The sequence below is a fragment of the Phalaenopsis equestris genome, unplaced genomic scaffold, assembly GCF_001263595.1.
Source record: "Phalaenopsis equestris unplaced genomic scaffold, ASM126359v1 Scaffold000094, whole genome shotgun sequence".
Lineage (NCBI taxonomy): Eukaryota > Viridiplantae > Streptophyta > Magnoliopsida > Asparagales > Orchidaceae > Phalaenopsis > Phalaenopsis equestris.
Genome location: NW_018164536.1, coordinates 4,768,686 through 4,795,284, shown reverse-complemented (window position 1 = coordinate 4,795,284; position 26,599 = coordinate 4,768,686). Strand labels below are relative to the sequence as shown.

Here is a 26,599-nt window from a genome sequence, read left to right as displayed (position 1 = left end):
CCCCCCGTCAGCCGCACCTCCCCCCCCCCCCGCCGCGGGCCGCGTTCTCCGCCGGCCGATAGATGACGTTCGTTCCACCTACCATTTCGTCCGCGAGCTCGGCCGAGGGCAGTTCGGCGTAACCTACTTGATCACTCACCGGGAAACTGGAGAATCGTTCGCCTGCAAAACGATCGCCACCAGACGACTGATGAATGGCGAAATGGTGGAAGACGTCCGCCGTGAAGTTCAGATCATGCATCATCTAACCGGCCATCGGAACATCGTTGAGTTGAAAGGGGCTTATGAGGATCGGCAATCGGTGAATCTGATCATGGAGCTTTGCGAGGGTGGGGAGCTTTTCGATCGGATTGTTGAGCGCGGCTATTATTCGGAAAGAGCGGCCGCGTTGCTGTGCCGGGAGATTATCACGGTGGTTCATGACTGCCACTCGCTTGGTGTTATGCATAGGGATCTCAAGCCGGAGAACTTCTTGTTCTTGAGCAAAGATGAGGATTCACCTCTGAAAGCTACGGATTTCGGGCTGTCCGTTTTCTTCAAGCCTGGTAATTGATTCTCTATTGCATTATTACCTAGGGTTTTCTCATTTGGATCAATTTCAAATTTATTGAATTTGAAGTTATTATTATTATTATATATATTTATTTTGTTTCTATTTATTTATATTTTCTATTTTCTATTTTTTTTCCTATTTGAAGAGATTTATTTTGATCGCTGCCGTTCGAACACCTCCTCTGACTCTCTCTTACGCTCAATCGCTGCTTCGTTTGTGACTCATCGTTCGGCTCCTTCATCTTCGTGATTGCAGTGTCGTTGGCGTTTGACCGACTCTTTCAATTTAACTGGTAACTTCATTCATCTCAGAAACTGTTTGTTCGAATTGTCTGAGTAAGTCAGATCGCAAAACTGTTCTTCCTCTTCGATTCGCTAAAGCAGAGGACGATGCCACTCCTGTGATCAATTTGACATGTTAAAATCGTGGAAACTGAGAGCTGCACTCCTCCTCCTTGTTCCTGTTCGCTTGTCCAACCAAGCAGTCAAACTAAGTGTCCTCCTCTCACTTTCTTTCGAGCAGCAACTCTTCTAGATTCAAGCCTCACAGTTTCATCATAATCAAACATGACATAGTCTGAAATCTCTTCATTTGAATTCATCACCCAATCTGAGCCTACATATTCAATATCCAATGTACCTGACAACTCATCCCATCTAATCACTAACGATAAACAGCATGGCGAAAACTTTTTTTAATGGTTTCATTCCGTCTTCATGTACGTTTGTGACAGAGGAAAAGATGAACATTTCACAGTAAATTTTGGCTCTAGAAATGATAGATTCTAAATACCCGGCCTAGAAAACAAATGACCATTTGGTTGTTATTGTTAATGACTTCCATGACCACGAAGATGGGATAAATTTTTCTGCTCTATGGGATAGCCAAAGAAATATGGGAGGCTTCATGTGAAACTTATTATAGCTCTGAAAACTCTTCAAAGTTATTTGAAATTATGACCGGACCACATGATCTACGATAAGGAGAATTGAGTGTTATTCAATTTTTTAACACTCTCACACATTGTTGGCTTTAACTGGATATATATTAGATTTATTCTTGGAAATGCCCTGACGACTTTGCATTGTATCAGAAGGTTATTGAACAAAAGAGGACCTCAAATTTCTTCTTGGTCTTAATAAAAACTTAGATAAAATGAGGGGGAGAATATTGGGAATTAAACCCCTCCATACCATCTAAGAGGCATTCATAGAAGTTTGAAAGAAAGAAAGCTAAAAAAAGTTAATAATAATAGACAATTACATTACACCATTTATTGGTTGTGAAGTAGGGCGGCGAGAGGACCATGAACCAATTAGTTCCAAGTGGGGGAGGGTCGGTCGACTTTTTCTCTAGGGCAAGGGTTGCCGCCCACTCCTAATAGCAACAATGGTATTTTCATATTTTTGTTTTTATTGGGTTTAGGTCCTTGTTGATTATAAATATGTAATCGATTATTGTATTGAGAGTGATTTGTTCATTTGAGTTTTGTGAGGGCGTATTGTCACCTCCCAAAAGAGCTCTTAGGGGGTGGTGGACAACCCTGGGTTTAAATACTGCTCTTCGGCTCTACACCTAGCCGATGTGGGACTTTTTGTTCATAATATTCTCCTCTACCCAATCACGTGACGCCCTCGTCACGGATCGACTTCTTTGAGGGTCCCACTGGACCATGGAGAGTCCACACACTTGGCAGACAGTAAACTGCTCTGATACCACTTGTCACCTCCCAAAAGAGCTCTTAGGGGTGATGGGCTGCTCAGGTCTTAAATTATACTCTTCGGCCCTACACCTAGCTGATGTGAGACTTTTTATCCATGATATTCTCTTCCACCCAATCACGTGACGCCCTCGTCACAGATCGGCTCCTCTGAGGGTCCCAGTGGACCATGGAGAGTCCACACACTTGACTGACAATAATCTGCTCTGATACCACTTGTCACCTCTCAAAAGAGCTCTTAGGAGTGGTGGGAGGCCCACGACTTAAATATTATTTTTTTGGCCTTACACCTATCTGATGTGAGACTTTTTGTCAGTGACATTCTCCTCTACCCAATCACGTGACACCCTCGTCACGGATCGGCTCCACCAAGAGTCCCACTGGACCATGGAGAGTCCACACACCTGACAAACAGTAATTGGTTTTGATACCACTTGTCACCTCCTAAAAGAGCTCTTAGGGGTGTTGGGCAGCCCGAGACTTAAATACTGTTCTTCGGCCCTACACCTAGTTGATGTGGGACTTTTTATCCGTGATATTATCCTCCACCCAATCACGTGACGCGCTCGTCACGGATCGGCTCCTTTGAGGGTCTCTCTGGACCATGGAGAGTCTACACACTTGGCAGACAGTAATCTGCTCTGATACCACTTGTCACCTCCCAAAAGAGCTCTTAGTGGTGGTGTGCAGCCTAGGACTTAAATACTGTTTTTCGACCCTACACCTAGTTGATGCGGGACTTTTTGTACGTGACAGTATGCTCCCTTTGTGGGTCTCGGACGGGGAAGAGTCTGTATCCATGACATTGGCTGGTGCAATCGTATCCCTTTATTATTGTTGGTGACATCCAGGTCTCTTTCCTTTCCTTAGAGTGGTGATTTATGTATCTCGATCGGTTGCCAGAGTAGGAAACTCTTATATTTTTTATTTGATTAGTGCATCTTGTCTTTGTTTTGGTTATATATTTTTTTCTATCTTAAATTGTTTTCCTGGCTGTTCTTGTTGAATCTTCTACAACCCCCATTCTCAGGTATCATTTGGTGGCGGAGCTAGCCTAATCCTAGTTTCATCTTTGGGTCACCAAAATCATCCGAAATCCCACCAAACTATAGCCAAATCTTGACTTAACCCCAACTGCCCCTTATTAATTTTCAAAATCAGTAACCATAAATATTTTTTATGCACCAAAAATCTGCCCCATCCACTCTTTCACCTCTCAAACCTAATCCCGCCAAACCATAGCCAAAACCAATTTTCGTGCCCTTAACAAAAAATCATCTCGCACACTCGCCCTCTACCCTTCTCCAACCTTCTCACATTTTCTCCCGCTTCCTTTCATTATTGTAGCCGCCTGACACAACAACCTTTGCTATCTTTCCTGCAGTCCAGCCTCCCAACCACCTGTTTTCTCTCATTCCAGCCCGCTGCCTCTTTGTCGCCACCCTAACCCCGGACCAATTTAGTCTTCTCTAGGGCTAGGGTTGCCACTCACTCCTAATAGTAACAAAGATGTTTTCGTCGGTTTGTTTTTATTAGTTTTAGGTTCTTTGTTGATCATAAATATGTAGTCGTTTATTCTATTAGCGGTCTTTTATTCATTTGAGTTTTGTGAGGGTTTGTGCTCCCTTTGTGGTTCTCGGATTGGGACGGGTCTATATCCATAATATTGGGTGGTGGCAATTATATCCCTTTGTTGTTTGTGGTGACATCCGTCAATCCTTCGAGTGGTAAATTATGTATCCTTCTTGTATCCTTATATATATTTTTTTATTAGTGCATCTTATCTTTATTATGGTTGTTTTTTTTTTGTTGTCTTAAACTGTTTTCTATGACTGTTTATGTGGAATCTTCTCCAATCCCTTTTCTCAAGTATCATGGTGTTTTAAAAAAAAATTAATTATAGACCTAAACGAAGCATAAGAGAGCAATTAGCATAATATGTGAGTATAAATGAGCAACTAAACACAAAAGAGTTGTAAAAATATGCTTGAAAATTAACGCACCACTAGTTCTTATGTGATTAGGCTCAACCAGCTTTGGATTCCACAGTTTTATTAGCTGATAGAGAGACGATTGCACAACGTATTCTCTTATATGGATGAAAAAAACCACACCCTACATACAGTACTACATGATTTATAGAGTTGTAGGTACAAGTTACAATCAAGTGCAAGAACGTCACAAAAATAAAAATGAAAAACAGAAATTATGGAATAATCTTTTTGCATTTAATTGTTATAGAACAAACACTAAAATTTATGCTATGATGTGGAAGTTTGGCACCCACACTTTGATCAAAGCTCTTTGCACATGAGGAAGAATTTTAAGCTTTTGGACTTTCAGGGAGAAGGATTTTCATTAAGAATTATTTTTTGGTTGAGATCTATGAAGTTTTTATCTTTGATTTTTTTCTTCTATTTATAAATTTTAGCATCTCTATAAATTCATAAGGAATTTTTCTCATGACTATAATATTATTCTTAATGCCATGTGCGGACTAGCCGTTATTTGTATATCATCAAATTATTGGGCGAAACTAGGTGATGGGTTTCTTGTCGTGCACTTCATGGTAGGCCCCAGGACTTTTGGTTTTTCCAGGGGTATGAGGGTCAGGGCATGATAGAATAAAAAATACTATCAAAACTTTCTATTTTTAAGTGGAATTATAATAAAAATATAACCTTTGGTGCCAAATTAAGTTAACCATGTGAGTCCGATGGATTATGCATTGAGCCCAAATTCATCAATTCGCACATAAGTCCTATTTAATATTAACTAACAGTTAATTAACTAAATTAACACTATTTAGTAATTTTTATTTAATGGATCACAAGTGTTGGGTCAGGTAAATTTGTTAGGATAATGTTCATGTAACTTAAAACAAAATTTGATTTATTTTATTATGTATAGAATAGGCAAAACAATATAATTTTAGGATTAGTACAATTTTAACTCGATCGAAGGATGCAATCATTATGCAATTACATTTAACTACACAACTTGACACTTTGACTAAGTTATTTTTCATGAAGCCCAGTCTCAATTTATATCACCAGGTCACCAAATCTTGCATTGAACAGCATACCGAAGCTTGCATAAAGATATTTCTAATTCCTAGTTTTGTAACACTTAGCTTAAGCAATTTTGTTATACAAACTCTTTATTTTGCCTCCTTCTCTATACGCTAAGCCAATAAAGCTTTTGGTTTGGAGCCTCCTTATCACATTTCGGCTTCTTCTTATTGTTTCTCAAAAATCCCCTACCAATCATAGAATCTTCCTCAAGGACTTTGCTTACCTTTCTAACAATAGCCATTCCTTTTCAAGCTCTTGGATTCTTGATCCTCAAACCACGCCACGTTATTTCCTCCACTTCTGCACCTTCATTCACCTTTTGGCAACACCTAACACTACTATTGGTCGAGCGGCCTCTACCACACTATGATCACAAATAAATACCCCAAGCCACCCCATCCTCAGCCAACCTCTTAACCCAAGGCACAACCAATCTAACTTATTCTCCACACCCTTTACATTCCAATTTTAGCCCACCAAGTGCTTTAACAATATGAACGACTCTAAGATAGATATAGTTTTTAGTGCTTTAACAATATGAAGAACTTTAAGATAGATATAGATTTTTAAAAGGTGATAATGAGAAAGGCTAAATGATTTAACAAAATTAAAATTTGTAAAGAAATTGATAATGTATTTTAAATCTAAATGAACATAAAATAGTAATTGCTTAAAATATTAATAAATGTTAGAATTTTGTAATAATCTTTTATAACTGAAATTTATAAATAAATAAATGAATATTAAATATGCAAATAAATAAAAATTACTAAATAATCAATTGGCACTAAGATAAGCACCCCTTTAGTTACGACTTAAGAGTCTTATTAACCATTCAAACCAAATAAACAAAGAGGGAGTAACATCAGTGAAGGAGACGAAAGAAAAAACCATAGGAGAAGCGGAGCAAAATCAGAAGAGGAGAAAGAAGAAGAAGAAAGGAGAAATCCATGTCATCATTTGGTATGACTCGCCTGGAGTTGTCGAAGCCGACACAACTATTGTGCCTGCGGTGCTTCTTTGAGCTGCAAATCGAAGGCTGAGGAGGAAGGGGGAGACTTTGACACCGTGCTTGTGGTTAGAGGAAGAAGTCCCGGAAGCAAACTTTGCGCATGTTAGGTTATTGTGCCGTAGGAGAAGAAGAAGGAGACGTGATTTGTGGTGCTTGTGTGTGGGGAGAAGAGGGAGGAGACTCGATCCGTGGTGCTTGTGTGTGTGAAGAAGAGGGGAAGGAGAGTTGAGGTCCAGGGGCTTTCGTGCATGCGAGGGAGCTGAACTCACGACCAGAGGTAGAGGACCTCGAAAATGAGCTCGTGGTTGTGCTAGGTTGAAGGTTCGGACAGAAGGTTTAAAAGATAAATCTTAAGATTTTAATTTAGATAAATTTATGTGTGTATTGTGTGCATATGAGTTAGTTTATTTGATTTAATTTAAGTTTTAAATGTTTAAATTTAATTAATTAATTAGATTATAATATTAAGATATATGGTTTATGAATTTAAAACATGCATTGTTGGTGGAAGATTGTGTGGGAAGGTGTACCAAGTCAAACAATTATTTGTAAGGTAAGTATGGGCTATATTAATTCAATTAATGAATTCTGTGCATGTTTAAGTTTATTCTTTAAGTGTTAATATTAACTGTAATTGAAATCATGAAGTACTTGAGGTAACAGAGATATTGTTTGGACATTGAGGGGAGAAAGAGAAGACTTGTACATGGAAGCAAGCTAAATTTTAAGGTAAGGAATTGCTAATTGATTTATATGTCTCAATTTAATCATGTCATTAAATACATGTAATCTTCTTTTTAGAATGAGATTCTTATAATTATATGCACATGTAATTAATATATAGTCAAAGAAGTTAGTGGATGAATAAGTAATTCTGAGGTCTCTTAAAAATAAAGGTGAGTAATTATTTTTTAATGCATTAAATGAATATTTTAGTAAATGAATAGTTACTTTATTAAATGGTTTAAAATAAGTATTTCATTCATGTCTGACATTTTGAGAGTTTGAAATAATATCACAAATGAGAGGAAAATAATAAATATATGAATGTACATTTCGAAGGATTTTAAATTCATATGAAATGAAATATAATGTAAATGTTTAAATCATACAAGATTACCCCAGATGGTACTTGCAGCTGAGGCAATGTACCCTTTCACGTTAAAGGAAATGATAAAGATGTACTTTTTAGTGCAATTTTGAGGGTACATTCGGGTGTAATTTTTTAAAATATCTACGGGTATAATTTTTTAGGGTTCCTTCGAGTATATTTTTGAGGATATCTTTAGGTATGACTGTAATTCTATTATGGCTCTTAAAGATGTTAAAAAAGATAAATACTTAAAGTGAAATAGGAAGAAATAAAAATTAAAGTAAAAGTTTATAGTTTTATAAAATAATGAACTATATTTTCTTTTGGTCATTCACACATAACATTGACACAATAATCAATGCATATTAAGATGATAATTACTCCCTAAATCAAATTTACTATTGAATTTGATTCTCTTTCAGGAAAATCAAAACAAGCCAAATTGATAAAGTGAAAGTTTACAATTTTATAAAGTAATGAACTGTATATTCTTTTTGTTATTCATGAATAACACTAACATAATATTTTAATGCGTACTAAGATGGTAATTGCTTGCTAAGTTAAACTTACTGTTGAATTTAATAGTCTCTTTTAGAAAAATAAAAAATTATAAGTTGATATGTTTGGTAACAAAGACTTGGTTTACAGGAGGAAAACTGCAGCTGATAGGTAATAATTTTTGATGTGTTTGTAGTTTTTTATTTGCACCGTTTCTTTTGAAAGTGATATATTATTGTGTAGATTGAAATTCTTACTTGCATATTATTTCTACTTTAGTTGGATGATTTAAATTTCTTTATAAGAAATTGTGGAATTCAGTGGCTCTTTTATCCTTTGGAAGATTTTATAATTTTGTGAATAATTATTTAAATGTTAATACTGTCTAATTGTCTGTTCTCGTTTTTAGTTAATTCTAAGCCACATGTCGTGTCGTGACATATCTTTCTCATATTTTATAATAATTGAAGGGTAGTCATAATTATCCAAGGAATAAGTTGTGAACATAGGTACCTAGATTTTTTGTTAGTGAGATAATATAAAAAGTAGGGTTTACTATCATAGTCACATAAAATGCAAAACTCCTTTACAAAAAAAAAGAAAAAGGTGATGTCTTTTCAAATATTGGTGACAAATAGGTGATGTCTTTTCAAATGTTCTTTGTGGGTCTTGTACAAGATGTAATTTCCTATTTTGCCGATTAGTTGGAATGAACGCATAATTATACTTGTTCTGTTGCTTTCCAAAGTGTGGCCTTAGTATAATCTTTTTCAAAATTGCATGTTTGGTGCAGGGGATACATTCAGTGACCTTGTTGGGAGCGCATACTATGTAGCTCCTGAGGTACTGAGACGACATTATGGTGTGGAGGCTGATATCTGGAGTGCTGGAGTAATACTCTACATCCTTCTTACTGGTGTACCTCCTTTTTGGGCAGGTCTTTATTCTTCCAGAATTTTCTATCTAAAGGAACATTTACCAACATGCCAGTCAATTTCTATGCATTTACATCTCACACCTAAAATTTTATATTTACACACATATCACTCAAATCCTTAGCATCACACCAAAAAGAGCACTATTATCATTTTTTTTTAAAGTAAAACATGCATTTTCGTGCTAGGTTTAAAGTACCAAAATGCTATGTGTGTAAATATGAAAGTTTAGGCGTGGCATATGCAAATACATAAGAATTATGTGCTAGGTATGTAAATTTCGATAAAGAATACTGCATACAAATTTTTTAGATATGGTTCACTGAGTGTCTATCAATACAGAGAATGAACAGGGTGTGTTTGAAGCTATTCTACAGGGTCATGTAGATTATATTTCAGATCCTTGGCCTTCTATCTCCACTGACGCGAAAGAGTTAGTGAGTAGCATGCTACAAATAGATCCAAAGGATCGCCCTTCTGCAGCTGAAATTCTAAGTAAGTTCTAAGCATTTCTACTTTTTAATATCCTTTATATAAAGAATAAAGTGTCAAAATATTCCCCTGACTGTTTATATGAGTTCATTTTAGCCTCAGAATTTATAGAAGTGCTAAATTAACCCTCAAACTGTTTCAATGGAAGCTAAAATAGTATTCACTGCGGACTATTTTAAATATTAAAAAAGTGCGTACTAAATTAACACTTCCATAAACTCTGGAAGTGCAATGGTCCCCTACGAAGATTCAAGAGACCATTTTAGCACTTTCCTCTTTATATAAAGCTTCTTGCATTTTTCATTGAAAGTGCTCTTATGTTATTGTTACTAGTTACATTTTTTTTTTGAATTCAACTTATGTTTTTATTCTACATTATATTTCGAATTAGCAAAGGTTAAATGCTTGACTGTCTGAATTAAATATAGTTTTTTTTTTTTAATTCCGAAAAACGGTCAAATTTTGATAAAACGAGTTTTATTTTACTATATGCTGGTTTCAGGGTTGGAAAACCCTGTTTGATAATGGACTCCAACTCCTTTTTGATCTTCTTGTTTCTTCTTCTCTGAACATTGCCTTTGAATTGGTTGTTTTCTTTCTTATCACAATACTTACCAGAGGGAATTGGCTTCAAATTGTACACAGAAAAACATTAAAAGAGAGTAGTTGTTGGCCAAGAGGGAAAATCATAAGGATAGTTTGTCCTGTTCTTGGGATATATTCCTAAGAAGGATAAATTCTTTGAGAGGTTTGAGAGATGAGAGTGGAAATATTATAGAACAAAAAATAATAATTACTTTTAAATTTTATTCACGATTTAATGATTTTTTGGCAATTCTTCATACCCTTATTTTTTAGAAACAGCGCTACATGAATAACTTAAATGAATTTAATTTTAGAACTACAAAATCATAGTAAAGAGGTACATACTATTGATAAAATAATCTTGAAGAAGTATGATTCTTGTTAATATTCATTTTGTTAAAGTGAAATACAGTTAGTGCATATACATTTGGAATTGATGATTGTTTGACGTGCTTGGATACCAAATTGATGATAAACTCCATTTTGATCTTCTGTTTACTTCTCTCAGAGTTCGCTTTGAATTGCTTATTTTTTCCTTAAATCCAATCATTAATTGAGAATAATTTGAATTGGAATTGTAGAAAGAGAAACAAAATAGAGAATCAAGTAGTTTGCCAAGAGGGGAAACCCTAAAACACTTTGTTCCACCTTCGGAAATTATGCGCAAGAGATATGAATTCAATGGAAGGGATAAAAATTGAGAGAAAGTTGGGGAAAGATTGAAATTTTATTTGGATTTCATGATATTTTGTGTGATTATTGAAATAGGGTTACATGGATAATTCAGTAATGTTAAATATTATAAAATTCATCAATCAGGCACGAATCATGATGTAGTTATATGAATAAATTTTTTGTATTGATGTCATAGTCATCTAAACTTTAAATTTTATAAACATATAATCAAAGTGAATGATTTGATGAGATGAGCTTGATAAGTCCAAATGAGCTCAAATTAAGTAGTTGGAACATGTTAAAAAATTTAGGACACAATTTGAGAGATCAAATGATATTTGAACTTTGTGCGCTTATATTCAAATGAGTGTTTTGATGAGAGATATTCATCGAATCTAATATCACTAAATTTCAATGTTAGTGAGATGGTTAAATGTCTATGGAATGATTTATGATCGAGGGAAGTAATATGAATCATTCAATGGAGTGTTCGAGTATTTTGGTTAAAATTACTTGGATGCAAATTTAAAGAATTATAAATAGACCACATTTTTATATAAAAATGACTTAAATTGGAAAGTGCTAAAATATCTAAAGAGTTTCATAGCTCTACTCGACGATTCACATCGATGTTCATTGTTAGTAACTTTGTTGCCCAACCATCATAACTTGATTATCATTGCTTAGTCGTTGTTGCTCGACTTTCTTCACCTAGCTTTTGTAGCTTGATTGTCATCATAATTAAGTATCATATTTGATTAATGTAACACGTGCATATTTTTTTAGTTACATTTTGGTTGGAATGCATGTATGCATATAGAAAATTAATTGTGTAAAATAAATAATCTCATTGTTTTTTTAATATTAAATCAAATATTGAATATGCAAGGAGAATACTTTAATGTGAACACATTTATTACCAAATTACGTTCAAAAAAGGTTTAATAAATTAAATATTCTATAAAATTACAAAAAAATATTACGATAGTTTTAAATTACCAAATTTGATATGTAGTAATTGAAGGAATTTTTTTTAATATTATATAAAATATTAATTTTCATTACTAGAACATAATCTCCTAAAATTGCTGCTCGATTTTCATTATTGGATTGCCTTTGCCCAATTGTCATTGCTCGATTGTACTCACCTAATGATCATTTCTTGATCGCCACCATCCATTAACATTGAAATCATAAGATTGACGTTCATCTATTTGACTATTGTCTTACATTCATTAGAGGTCAAGAAAAAAATCTATACTTTTTAATCCTGCATTTTCCCATTAGGGAGAAAAGTGGACTTCTATATTATTTCTTTCTTAGTAGATTATTTCGAGTGAGTTAGACCACATGTTTTTTTTTCTTTATTTGAGTTTTTTATGTAAAAAACTTTGGTCTCTTATGATTTTTTTATTTGTGATTGTTTTTGCTCTTTTTTTCTATTTTCTACTTTTTTTTTGAGGGAGTCATCAGCTTGTCTATTTATAATTGTCGTATTATTATCTTATTTGAGTAAATCTCCCTCTCAGATAAAATGAATGATCCGAAGTGGAGAGAAACTGAAAGGAGGGATATACGATGGGCAATAGAAAAACGAGAGAAAGAACATGAAAAACTTTCATAAAGTGAACTTTGTGTGGATAGCCTCAAAGCTTACATTCGATATGAGATTGGATTGAAAATACCTTAGAGACATATCCGCGAAGAGGACCTTACGAAAGCAACCCACAACCAGAGAATTTTGTTTTGGGGTCAAGGGCAGCTCCTAAAAGAATGTATTCCTTTGATTAATTACATTTTGAGAGATACCCAAGAAAACTTGATAAAAAGAGTATTTCTTACATAATTTAATGAAATCTAGTTATTTGAGAAACTATTGGATTTAAATCATCTCAAGGGAAAATCCCGATGCTTTCAACATTTATATCAGATTATATGGTAGAGAGTAAATCATCGTAACTACTATGGGCAGTGATGCCTAGGCATGCGGGGCCCACAAGGCGATACAACGATTTGTTTAAGAAATTGTCAGGGCTCAAAAGAGGTGTTAAAAAGAAGGAAAAGTTCCCCTAAAAAGGTAGAGGTAGTCGGGTTAAGATATCACATAATCGTTATCCCAAGCTATGTAGACCTTAAATCTACCTGGTTGTGAAGGCAGTCGACCCAACACAACCAGAGGCTCGTTGTTAGCAACCCATGAATTGCGTAATCCAAGAAAGTCTCGGTAGCTCTAAAGTCAAAAGAAGGAAACTCTAGTTCTTATGACTCTAAAAAGGTAGAGCTCAAAGAGATGAGACTTATGCTCACCAAGAAAAATGGCAGAGCTGTTGTTGGAAAGTGGAGAAAAGAAGGTTCAGCTGTAGAGCTGGAAACGCTCCACACAAAGGACTTATATCCCTTTTGAGACAGGGATGCTAACACCCTAGTCGTACCAGATAACCTCTTAGGTAAAAATTTATGTCTGACCAAGTCAGGTATGGAGAAGCGCAGGGGTTTCTTCTCGGATATATGCATATGATGCAGTTGTCTATCATAATCCTATGATGTGAATGCCTTATTAATTATGTCGGGGGATATGTTCATGCATGCAACCTCTTTTAAAATCGGCCCGAAGACCATGCAGAAAAGTAAATTGCGAATTTTAAAAAAGTTTGGATATTTTAACCCTAAATTTTAATTAATTTTATTCTTTTATTATTAAGATTTTGTAGAAAGTTTAGAATTTTAGGGTCCTTAATGAGCTTAGATTATGATCAATCAGAAAAAATAAACAGAAAGAAACATGAAAATAAAACAATCACAAAACAAAAAAAATCAAGGCAAACCAAGCAAAATATAAGAACAGGCTAGTGTCGTTGGGTACGGGATACGAGCATATACATGCCGGTCCTAATTAAATACAAGAGTATAAATTCAGACTTGAGATACGGGACACGAGCTGATGCTCCTGATCCCCGTCATGTGGTTTGATGTGTCATTCACCTCGAGACATGTGACTATACTTTATTTTCGATACAGACTCGATCCTAGGACTATCAAATACATGATAAAAGAAAAATAAAGGACTCAACCTGTAGAAAATATTAGCACGAGTTATCTCTTGCAATGCATATGAGGAGCTTATAACAACACCTACAAGAAAGAGTAAGTATGAAATCATTACATTTCTCCTCTATTATTAAACATGTGTGTGTATATTTAAGCATGGTTCCCTACAAGAAAATTGCTCTTAATATATTATTGTGTATGTCTACACTTAGTAAACACACAATAGACAAACAAAGTGATGCCTGACTTGAGCAACCTAACCAACAAAGAACAATAACTAGACATCGAAAAAGACTACTCAACACCATAATTCTAGCCTAGCTCATCATCTAACGAAAGTGTTCTAACCAGCATCTAAGTTCGCAGGGTAAAGTCTCCCGGTATGTATGAATTTAACGTGGTCACTACACTGGCCTCGTCCTGAAGATTCAAAGAATGTCACCCATGATGGATTTTAGAAAAGACTTGGAATTGCATATTACCTAGCTTGCTATTTGCATAATTTTGAAAAGTATGATCAATATCATAAGTAGAAAAATAATTTTTTTTTAATTTTAAAATAGGGTCATCAAGCGAGCTTTACTTGTTCTATCGCTCTAGCATATGTACCTAGGTTTCAATGAATGTATGGTGCAACATAGTCGCCTCCGGCTCTGGCGAAGGGTGTGGGGAATTTTGCCCTCTAATTCCTCGAATGAAAAATTCTTCATCATCTGTAGGATGAACTAGTCACAAAACTTTTTTCATCCTTCAATTCCCAAGTGTTCCAATCCCTCCACGGAGGGTTGGAACCGCCAAAATAAGGGGAAATACGGATTCCGACTATTTAGAGTTGGGGCAAAAGCTTTTACAAGGAAGATCACTCAGATTCGTAAGGGTTGTCAACGACGGAAATCCTATCCTAGGTGCTTTCTCTAGAAAACAACAACCTACCCCTAATCATTCTCTACCACAAACCTAAGGCTAGCTAAGGAAAGGAAAATGTAAGGGAACAAAAATATCACTTACACAATGTTTGATTTTGTCCCTGGTTGCAAAGATGAAGCTCTCCTCGCTGTAGGAGAGAACGCCGCGGTCACCGAAAGCCTTCTCCAATGAAAGGAAGAAGCTCTCATCGCCGGAGAGAATGCCGTGACCACCGGAGATTTCCTTCTCCAAAGAAGGATGAAGCTTTTCTTGGTTGTAGGAGAGGATGACAAGTTTGCTGGCGTTAGGCCTCCCAAGCTAGGATGAAGCTTTCCTAGCATTAACTCCCGAAAAGTTTGCCGGAAAAGGAAGAACTCGCTAGATAAGATGAAGAGCGAAGAAAATGAAAAGGAAGAAGAAACCAACTCCTTACCCTTTTCCTTGAAGAAGATGGAAACTCTCCTCCAAATATCCTTGCTCTACACACTTTTTCTCCAAGCTTTTAAGTTTTCTCTTCCCCTCAAGACCAAAAGCTCTCAGCATGATATATCTCTATATGAGGGAAATGAGACTAGGGGGGGTTGTGCCGGGGTCAAAACGGCTCAAAAATTCAAAATTCTGCGTCTAGAAATTGGACCGACGCTTAGGCGCCGTGAGCCTGTCATCAGGCGCCCAATCAGACTTGCTAACACCAGACGTCTACTTCCCGGGTGCTAAGAAAAAGGCCGTTTTTGAGACAATTTGGGGGCCTAGGCGCCAGTAGGCTGGCACCTACTTTCCCAGGGTTCGAGAAAATGCTCTGGAAAGCATTTTTGGGCGCTTATGCGCCGGTTTGGACTGAAGGTCCTAATTTTCACGTAGATCGTCTGACGGAGGATTTCTTCAATCCGTAAGCTACGGGGGATTATGTATGGCTGAAATATAGGCCCGTCACTTTAAAAATGAGTATTTTGATCTACCGTTCCTAACGGTCCTCCGAGACCACAGCGTAGGTAGTGTGTTCTAAACCCTAATTTTTTATCGGATGACCGTTGGAAGGTCCTCGTCGATCTAGAAGTCATGCAAAATTGTGTATCACTTGAATACGACCCTGTAACTCAAAAAAGAACATTTTAGAGGTTTCAAACTGGGGTTTTTGATGTCGACGGGCGCCCCGGACCGCGGGGGTAAAATCAGTCTGAACCTGAATTTTTCCAAAATGCGCGTGGGTGATCTTGGCGACTACCCTCGGCCTCAGAACACCCCAGATTGATGGAGTTGCGTCTTTCAACATCAGAAAAGACGTAAAACATGTTCGGAGTTAGGGCTAACACCGCCTCTCGGTGAATTTTCCCCAGTAGAATCAAGTCGGTCCTGGTCCTGATTTTACATTCGGGGCCGTACCAGGAGGTCCGAAATTATTTCTTGGACAACGGAAGCTAAGCATAATCTCGTGTCCACAGACAGACATCCCGCTCATGTGACATCGAAAGTTCATGCTAACTGTGTTCGTGAGTGATCTTCTTACATAGCAAAAGATTATATGCTCTCTCTGTATTGATGCGGATATTCTAGCATGCTACAGTCTTGAAAAAAGGTAATTATATTTGAATAGCACAATAAAAGGAAACAATAATGCCATGAATAATATAAAAATAGTTAAAATAATTTAAAATAATCTTCATGAATAGCATGCGTTCTATTAATATCATTATACCTTTCACGTTTTGAGATAATCTTTTTTATTTACATTATTGCCCTCCATTATATTTGCTGATTGGGCAACAATAACATCTCTAGAACAAACGTATTTATAGTTTATGTAAAGTAAAATTTGAGTGAAATCTTTTAATCCTTAGAGGCAGTATCATAAATTGTAAAATTCTCAAATTTTAAACTTCCTAATCGCTTAATATATATTCCATGCTTTCATTCTTTTGCAGAGCATCCATGGATTAGGGTAGACGGAAACGCGCCAGATGAACCACTTGATATTACGGTGATATCAAGAATGAAACAGTTCAAGGATACAAATAAGTTTAAGAGAGTAGCTTTGAAGGTGATTGCAGAAAGTTTGTCAGAAGAAGAAATTATTGGTTTAATACAGATGTTCAAATCCATGGACACTGATAACAGTGGAACTATTACTTTTGATGAACTAAAAGAAGGGCTAGCTAAATTAGGTACCAAGCAATCTGAATCTGAATTGAGACAATTGATGGAAGCGGTATGATGAATTCCTTAATGCACAGTTATAAAATTCCTCATGTCTAATTCCTTTTTCTAGTTTATGGAGTTTTACGAATTTTAGGAAGATTTACATACATATTACTCAGTTCTTATGTATATATATATGACTCCACCCTGGCTTATTGGTTGGCAGCGTTTGGAAAACTCCACGAGTCACGGGTTCGAGCCTTGCCTTGAATTAGTCACATGGGGTTGAGGGGTTCGCCCTCTGGCCAATCTTGAAAGAAAAAAAAAAGTATATATATATATATATATATATGTGTGTGTGTGTGTGTGTGTGTGTGTGTGTGTGTGTGTGTGTGTGTGTGTGTGTGTGTGTGTGTGTGTGTGTGTGTGTGTGTGTGTGTGTGTGTGTGTGTGTGTGTGTGTGTGTGTGTGAGACATGAAAATGTGTATTTTATTTTTAAAAGTTATAATATGAATATTTTTGATGAGATATGAAAGATTTGGATGTTATAAATGTAAGAAGTATGGGTGTTGGATATGTAAATATATAAGAATTGGGTGGTATGTATGTAAATGCCCCTATAAATTATATTGAACATCCCATGCAATTTCATTATGGAAATAGCCGTCGCAAGGGGATAAATACCTTCATTCCAAAATTCTATGTAGATATAAAAAAGTTAGAGGTAAAACTATTGTTATTATTATTATTTTAAAAAAAGTGGATTACTCTCATTTTAATCTATAGACCAATTAATGCCCTAGAAATATTGCATTTTGCATTAATCATGAAACGGAGTTTCAAAGAGGACAAAAGGATGCTCTCAGGCATGGTCAAAAGTGGCCTATCATCTTGTAAAATGACAAAAAATTCCGAAGATTTAGACGTCGAAGTAAGAGAAAAACTATGTGAAGGGCCTTTTGGTTACAAAAAATGGGCAGCTCTATTGAGCTCCGGAGTAACAAAATGAAAAACTACTTGTCTAAATTCCGTAAGAAAGGTAAGCTCCGAGCTAATATCTGTTCAGTTCTTCCAATCCATATAAAATAGACTTGCTATGCCACGGTTGCAAACAAAGTTTGTACATTCTATTGTCAAAAGTTCTTGGTGCATTTTCATGTTCTCAATGAGTTTGTGCCTGCATTTTAGAGCCCTTCTTTTTGTTTTCTTTTTGTCTTGTAGCTAACTTATAACTTGTAACAGCCCTCTCATCTATTGAGACATTATCCATTTTGGCCTAATAGTCTCATGGTTTTGTCCCGTCAGTATAACTTTTTTGGAGGTCACCCATCCAAGGAGTGCTCCCATACGTGCATGCTTAACTTTAGAGTTTTGGATGAAATTTTAACCGTTGCACTAAAAGGTGCCTCAATACTTAATAGTTTAGTTTTATTTTACTTAAGAGGCTTCACAATATTTTTTACCAAGTAAATAACATTCCCATCAGCTTTCTTGCACTAGAATCATCCATTATGTTGATATGCTTATCTTTGAAACAATGTAATACTCAAATATCATTTGTAACAGCCCAAACTCTCATCCATCAAGATATTGTCTGCTTTGGCCCAACGGCCTCACGGTTTTGTCCCGTTGTGTAACTTCCCAAGATGTCGTCCATCATAGGAATCCTCCCGCACAAACATACTTTAGAGTTTATAATGAAATTCTAAACGTTACTACAAAAAAATGCTTGATGTTTGAGAGTTCAATTTTACTGTACTTTAAGGGGTTTCACACGACTAATGCATGCTCTTTGCTGCAATGCAAACTTAATCAAGTTTATGTTGCTCTATTACATTTGTCTTTCGGAATATTTATATACATACCCCTGAATTCCTATGTATTTACATATCTAATACCTAAACTTCAATTTTTTCTTGCATGCCACCTCACCTATGCAATTAAAGGTGTATTTTACTTTTTAAAAGTAAAAATAGCGGTATTGTTTATGTGATATGAAAGATTTGAATGGCATGAAAATGTAAAAGGTAAAATTTAGGTGTTAGTATGTAAATACATAGGAATTGGGTGATATATATGTAAAGTATCTTTGTGTTTAGTTGATGATCAGCGCATGATTGGGAAATTAAAATAGCTTTCTAACAGGCTGATGTCGATGGCAACGGTTCAATCGACTATGTTGAGTTTGTAACTGCTACAATGCATATGAACAGAATGGAGCGCGAAAATCGTTTATACAAGGCCTTCTTATATTTCGACGAGGATAGAAGCGGGTAAAGTGCTTTTCTATGGGTTTTATTGCTTAATGGCACAGCTATTTTGCAATAAATGACACCATCTTGTTCTTTGTGCTTAGATACATCACAATGGAGGAGCTGAAACATACCCTCCAGCAGTATAATGTAGTTGATGACAAATTGATAAAGAATATGATTGAAGAAGTTGATGTGGATCATGTAAGTTTCTCATTCAAATTTTACATATTTATTCCCTCGCTACATATTTTATTACAACATTCAGCCCTTTTCTTGGTAGAAATACTTATTTTTGAATAGAACAAATTACTATGATAATTGTGCTTTTTGAAGGCCGTCTTTGGATATAAAAAAGTAAAGGAAATTTAACTTATCCTTTGGCTATTAGCAAAGGGGCCAGCCATGGAGCAACATTTGGATCCATGGTAAACTTTTAGGAAGATTTCCATACATTCCACTCAATTCCTATGTTTTTATGCATCTAACACCTAAGCTTCAATTTTTACATATACGTCACCTTACATGTGCATGAAAAGTTATATTTCACTTTCTAAAAGTTAAAATAATGATATTCTTAATATTATATGAAATGAAAAAATCGGGTGGCATAAAAAGTAAAGTTTAGGTATTAGATGTGTAGATACATAGGAAGTGGATGGTATGTCTGTTAAGTGCCCCTAACTTTTCATTTGCTTTGATATTGAATCATCAGATGGACATGACCCCCATTCTGTCAGTATTATAGGTCTTTATTGGTGTGAAAGCATATAATAACTTTACTTGTAAATTTATTTATTTATTCATCAAATTCTCCATGCAAAGCTTGCATGTTTATTAATATGTTTACTTTCCATAATTCTTTTATTTAGTTTTTGATTTGTAGTTTTTCTCTCTACACCATACATATGAACCATTCCATCTACACTTTACACCATCTCTTGCATGGAAGAACCATAATCTGAAAGCATTCTAAGCAACAGCCATCATTTTCCCTTGGAAGAGCAAAATTCAATCAGTATTCCTTACATACCATATAAGTTTAAAATTAGAGAAGTTAGCATCCATACCACACAATTCTTTTGTATTTACAAATCCAACCCCCAAAGTTCATTATTTACAACTTATAACAGCCCAGTGCATCAACCTATGCATGAAAAGAGTTATTCCACTTTTAAGAAGATGGTGATGGTATTTTTTTTGTCATGTTAAAGGTCTGAGTGGTGGTATATGAATGTTTAGGTGATAGATATGTAATTATATGAGAATTGTGCGGTATATATATAAATGCTCTTTAAAATTCTTGTCTACAACACACCTTAAGCTGAATGCATAATTGAATGCTAACGGTAACATTTTTAATCATTCAGGATGGAAAGATCAACTATGATGAGTTTGTGGCTATGATGAGGAAAAATAATGCAGAAATAATACTTGGTGGAAATCATGGTAGAAATTAACTGCAGAAATATGTCATTTAAGTTTTAGTGATTTGAGTGTATGTTTTGGGGGCATGAGGAAATGATGAAGAGAGTTAGATTAGGACATGTATTTGTTTAGTAGCTAGAGACTTCCTTTATATCAACAAATTAAATGTATGTACCCCTAAAACTTTAGTCTTTTACAAATGTGGGATACTTGAAGTTATTGTATGAGGAAGCACAATTTTTGTCACAAATCATGCATGTTGAAGTAAGTTCCGAAGGATCAAAATTGTATGTAATTTTATTCATTTTGATCAATATGATGTTCATGTGAACTTGAAATAATACGATATTCATTTTGATCAATATGATGTTCATGTGAACTTAAAATAATATGGCAATCAGATGTTCCGAAGGGTTTGAATCGGTTGAACTGATTGGTTTAAGATTAACTCGTCTGGGTTGGCTATCTCGCTTGCATGCGCCTAGAACTTAGCTTGCCGGCATTAGTGATCTCGATCTTATTTGATGTGTGTGTGTGTGCGCGTGTTCTTGTTGATGTCAATGTAAGACATTATTGTGCTTTTGATTCAACAATTTTAGAACTAGTACATCTTTAAATGCTTGTATGAGAGAGAATTGATTCCTGTGAAATAAATAAATTTATTTATTTATTTATTTATTTAAATTTCATTAGGTATGCTAAGTGCTGATGAACTTTTTGATATTGTTATTGTAAGTTTTTGTTTAAATTTTTATGTCACCAATCCACACTTGAACTCCTCTATGATTTAGCATATTTAGAATGTCAAATTAAGGCATATTGATGGTGGCTACCATTGTTAGCCATCATTCGGAGCAATTGGGTCAAGCTATGGCTACTGATGTTGGTGTCTCGTGGAAGGATTTCATAGTGGTTAGTAGAGGTAATTGGTGTATGTATGTTCAGGGTTGGAGATGGATTGTGTCGCGTTTAATGGCCGAAGAAGCTTTTTTGCTAGGATTATTAGGGTTTATGAGAAGATGGATGATGATGGTTTTGAGAGGATTTGTGGTTTCTTGGAAAGGGGTGTATGGCAAGGAGTGAATGGGGATGTGAGGAAGGCAACTAAGCTTGTGAGATTTAGGGTTGTAAACGAGTCACTCAGGCTTGGCTCGTGTTAGGCTCGTTCGAAATAGCTCGTGTTCGAAATCGGCTCGTGTTCAAAATAGGCTTGTGAACAGTGTGTTCCGTGTTCGGCTCGAAATTGGCTCGTTAAACTAAAATTGAGAAAAATAGATGTAAAGTGTGGGATTCGAATCTGAATCAAATCTATACAAAAGAAGATGCTAACAACATTGACACATGAGGTGTTATGATCTAAATTTGACATAAATATATATAATATATTATTATATAAATAATATATGTAATATATTGTTATATAAAAAATTATATAATTTTTTTTTTTGAGTCATTTCGAGCCGAACACGAACAACCGGCTCGTTTACATTTCGAGCTTAAAAATTTGCTATTGAGAGTGTATGGTATGTATGTAAATATTTTTTGCTTTTAAATAATTTAATTGGAATTTAAATTAAATATCGTGAAACAAATTTTTTTTTTTAATCATGTAAATTGTTCGATCTTTATGAATTTATATTTTCTTTCCATTTCATACAAAATCTGGCATTTGTAAAACCTGGAAAAAAGCCGGACTTTTATGAGATTTTGGATTTATTTGAAGTGCTTCAGTTCTTCGAAAAATAATTATGAAGCTGTTAGAAGAGAGCATATTTTTTTTCCTTTTATTTAAATTATAAAATAATTATATAATATATATATATAATAATATATTATAATTTATAAATATTTAATTTCTGTGAATTTCGGATCTTTTTTTTCTTTATAAAATAAATAATTGCAAAAAGCCCATGCCAAAGCAACCTTTACAGCATTTTTTTCTCATTTTTTTCTTCTTTTTTTTTTCTTGTTTTTAAATCATAAATCTTAAAGGGGCATTTACACACATACCACTAGAGCTGTCAAAACGGCTCGTGTTCGGCTCCTCGTCCCCTAAGTAACCGAGCCGAACACGAACAACACGAACAAATATTTGTTCGTTTGTGCTCTACTCGTTTTGACTCGAAATACTACTAATCATATATATCTTTGATGAGTAGTATTTTTAAAAAATTTAATTGACTACAAGGCTACAAAGATTTATAATCAATTAAAAGTATTCATGAAAAAAATAGAATAAAAACTATTAAATTAGATTTAAATGATGTTTTAAATCTTGCACCAATCCTTAATATCTTATGGCTACGTGATTAGGGTTGTAAAAACGACTCTTTGTTCGTGCCGAACACGAACACACTTTTTGAGCTCGAAATATAAACGAGCTGAACATGAACTGACTCGTTTGCACCCCTACATACCACTCAATTTCCATGTATTTACATATCTAACAACTACATTTTAATTTTTATAGCCATGCCACCCAAATCTTTCATAAATAAAAAAAATACCATTTTTTATTTAAAAAATAAAATACCGTTTTTAATGCATAAGAAATGTCATATATATATATAGAGAGAGAGAGAGAGAGAGAGAGAGAGAGAGAGAGAGAGAGAGAGAGAGAGAGAGAGAGAGAGAGAGAGAGAGAGAGAGAGAGAGAGGGGGGGGTTAAATATGCAAATACACAGAAAATGATGGTGACTTTTTTCTAAAACATAAAGTTGCCAAAAAAGCCAACCACAAAAAAACCGAAACTTTGCTATTAAATACAGACCACACATCTATTCATGTATTTATATATCTAGAGAGGGAATTTGAGGAAATTGCAGACCAACCGAAACTTTGCTATTTACAAATCAACCCCCATCTTTCATCCATTTTCCAAATTCATCCTTAAACCCCAACCCAAAAATTTCATTTTTATCAAATTCTCAATAGTATGATAGTTTTAATTTATAAATATTTATGTTTCAAGTGGTCTGTATGTAATTATCCCCAAAAAAAAAAAAATCATAATTCAACAATTTCTCCAGAATTTTATAAATCTGAATTTCCAAAAATACCTCCAAATCACATCAAATTCAAAAATTTAAATTACAGATTCATGAAAATTAAGAACTTTCATCCCACAATAGTGCTAGATGAGCCTACAAAAGGCTCAGATAAGAACAAAACTACTAAAATTCCATCAGAAACACAAACCAATGGTAGAAACACATCAGTTCTTTATGCCAAAAAAAGAAAAAAAATCCAAAAATCAAAGAAAAATTGCAGAAATACAGAAACATACCAGTTCAGCAAAAGAGGTCTGAGATTCTCAGCCATGGGTGTTCAAAGCCTCCCAGACCAAATTCTTCCTCTCTGAACCCTCCAAATCACGAGCTTGCAGGGCAGCAGTTCTCAGAGTCCTCCAAGTCCTCACATTTGCCTCCCAGAAGCTCGCACTGGAGTACTGCAACTCATGCTTCTTACAGAGCTCCTTCACTAATGGTGAAATTCTCCTCAGATGGCACCTTGGAAGCCGGGGAAACAAATGGTGTTCGGTCTGGAACTGGAGTCCGCCATGAAACCAGTCCATCCATGGCGAACAGGTGATGTTAAGCGTTCCCATCGTTTGCTTCTCAAACCAATCGTTGCCCTTTGGATTTCCAACATAAACATCAGAGGAGAAATGGTTTAAACAGAACTGAACATGCTGAATCCCACTTATGACGAAGCTGGCGATCACGAACATCAGTCTTTCTCCCCAATTTGGGAGAAAGGAAACCAGATAAGGATACCATGTCCAGAACACCATTACTCCAACAATCTCCTGGAAGCGGGACGGCACCTTCGTCTTCATCGATAGAAGAAGAATAATAGATTGAGCAAAGAGATTAAGTCTAGCAAAGCACATTACTGGATAGAAAGTTATGTGCTGGTAACTGATCAGGAACCTCGAGATTGAATCGAAGGTCAAGGTTCTGTTGTAGAAGGAGGAGGTAATGGAGTAGAAGAACTTTGATGAGACGGCGAAGAGAGGCATGTGTTGCAAATCGGGATCGAAATTGAGACAATTGCAGGCTATGTGATGAGCATTATGAATTCTCTTACTTTATAGGGGCTCGAATCATGGCCGATCCACCCCGATTGGATCCAGAGAAACCCCATGATCCCGCCGGAAGCGAGATGAGCCCAAATGTTTCCGGTTCTGATGATCATGCAAACTGCAACGAAGAAGAGAACAAACATGAACAACAGTGAGAAGAGGACTCCATGGCCCTTGTCTTCATAAAGACCGAGCTTAGTGAACTCTGCAACCAGTCGGCGGTAATCTTTAGATGCATCGGACACATTGTAATCGGCGAGATGATAGCCGAGAAAGAATCGATCGAGGTGTTTCCAAGCAGAAGCGGGATGGAAGGCGATGAATGCATCTGTGGAATCCTGTCCGGCGAGGCTGAGAAGAGGGATTTCGCCTCCGGGATGATTGTTCACCCAATCCGTGACGTTGTAAACCTTACCCTGGATCGAGATCCATAGATCCGAACGGGAGCTGTGTTTTCCAAGCTCCGCAGACGAAATGTACCTTCTCTGCTCTGTTTCCATCGCCATTACGCTGGATGAAATGACGGCCGCTGGTTTTTCTCGGATTATAAGCAGAGAATTTGAGGATAAGATTGGATTCCGGATTGCAAAACAATGGATTGCCTCCTATTGAATTACTCCTGCCCTTCTTTCATTCAGGAGATATGAGAGCAGAAGAGAAGAAGAAAGAAACCCTAATTCTCTTCTTCTTCCCCTCTGATTCTGAAGAGCTTCTTCTATTTCAGCAAAAAACAATCTAGTGATATGAAATCCGATATAATGACGTTAGTACGCAATTAACTATCGATGCGTTTTAGTCCGTTCAATTAACATTAGATTTAAGTTTTAACGAAGATTATGTAGTGGCGACGGAGGCTTCAATCGAGCAACTGTTGCTGCATAGGATTGTGGGAGTGCGGCGCTTGCATAGAGATGCTCCTTACCTTTTTTAGTGGCGTGCGAAGTGTTGATTGGCGAGTTTAGCTGTTTGGTGTTAAGTAGTTTAGCTGATCGATGATTGTATTTTTCCAAATTTTGACGCTTGTTGGGTGCAGGTTAACAGGCTGGGAGCGAAGGATACGCAGTGGGTCCCAGTGGTCAAAACAAATGGTCCTATTTGTCGGTGGGGGCAGCAAACAAATGTTCTTTTGTCAATTGTAAGTTTCAAAAGTCATTAATCTGATGAAAAAATAAATATACAAATTAATTAAATATGATAATATTATTAGATAAATATAAAATAAATATATAAAATGTTATATCTAAATTTTAATGGGATTTGGAATCCAAGATAAAAATGTTATATTATGTGTTACTACAATCAGTTTACATTTGATCAGTCGATTTAGTTTATTTAAAATAATTTTTATTTTCAAAACATATTTATTTAGTGCATTTTATTATGGTTTTACTTTTTATTATTAAAATAATTAACTTATTTTTAAAATACTCAAAACAGCTAAAAATTATTTTAAATTTTTTTTAAAACAACTAAATATATTATAACATATCAAATATATTTTATTAACAAGATAAAATAAAAAATAAAAAATAAAAGGCAAAAGATTGCAAACAAGCCCATAAACGAAAAAAATTTGTTCGCGTTTGTCTCGTTTACTTATCGAACAAATCGAACACGAACTCATTGACGAACCGAACACGAATTGTTCGCGAACAACGAGCTTTTTTGACAGCCCTAATTAGATAAATATAAAATAAATATATAAAATGTTATATCTAAATATTAATGGGATTTGGAATCGAAGATAGAAATGTTATATTATGTGTTACCACAATCAATTTACATTTGTCGATTGTAAGCTCTTTACAATCAGTTTACATTTGAAAAGTCGATTTAGTTTATTTAAAATAATTTTTATTTTCAAAACATATTTATTTAGTGCATTTTATTATGGTTTTACTTTTTATTATTAAAATAATTAACTTATTTTTAAAATATTCAAAACAACTAAAAATTATTTTAAATTTTTTTTAAAACAACTAAATATATTATAACATAACAAACATATTTTATTAACAACATAAAATAAAAAATAAAAAATAAAAGGCAAAAGGTTTCAAACAAGCCCATAGAAATCAAGCTTCCTAGAGTGAGAATATCAACACTA

At 35.2% G+C, this 26,599-nt stretch overlaps 2 protein-coding genes across 2 annotated transcripts; one reads left to right on the top strand and one right to left on the bottom strand.

Moving 5' to 3' along the window:
- Positions 1-37: 37 nt before the first annotated feature.
- LOC110020199 (calcium-dependent protein kinase 1-like) lies at positions 38-20,748 on the top strand (the record flags this gene model as incomplete). Its single annotated transcript, XM_020718213.1, is given in 7 exon segments — positions 38-545; positions 8,744-8,887; positions 9,228-9,380; positions 16,514-16,797; positions 18,874-19,001; positions 19,085-19,184; positions 20,351-20,748. Coding segments are annotated over 7 exon segments (1,407 nt in total), but the record flags the coding sequence as incomplete, so codon positions are not given.
- Positions 20,749-23,450: 2,702 nt separating this feature from the next.
- On the bottom strand, positions 23,451-25,264 carry LOC110020235 (delta(8)-fatty-acid desaturase-like). The gene is given in 2 exon segments (XM_020718264.1): positions 23,451-24,488; positions 24,491-25,264. Coding segments are annotated over 2 exon segments (1,275 nt in total). The 5' UTR covers positions 24,999-25,264; the 3' UTR covers positions 23,451-23,721.
- Between the last annotated feature and the right edge of the window lie 1,335 nt (positions 25,265-26,599).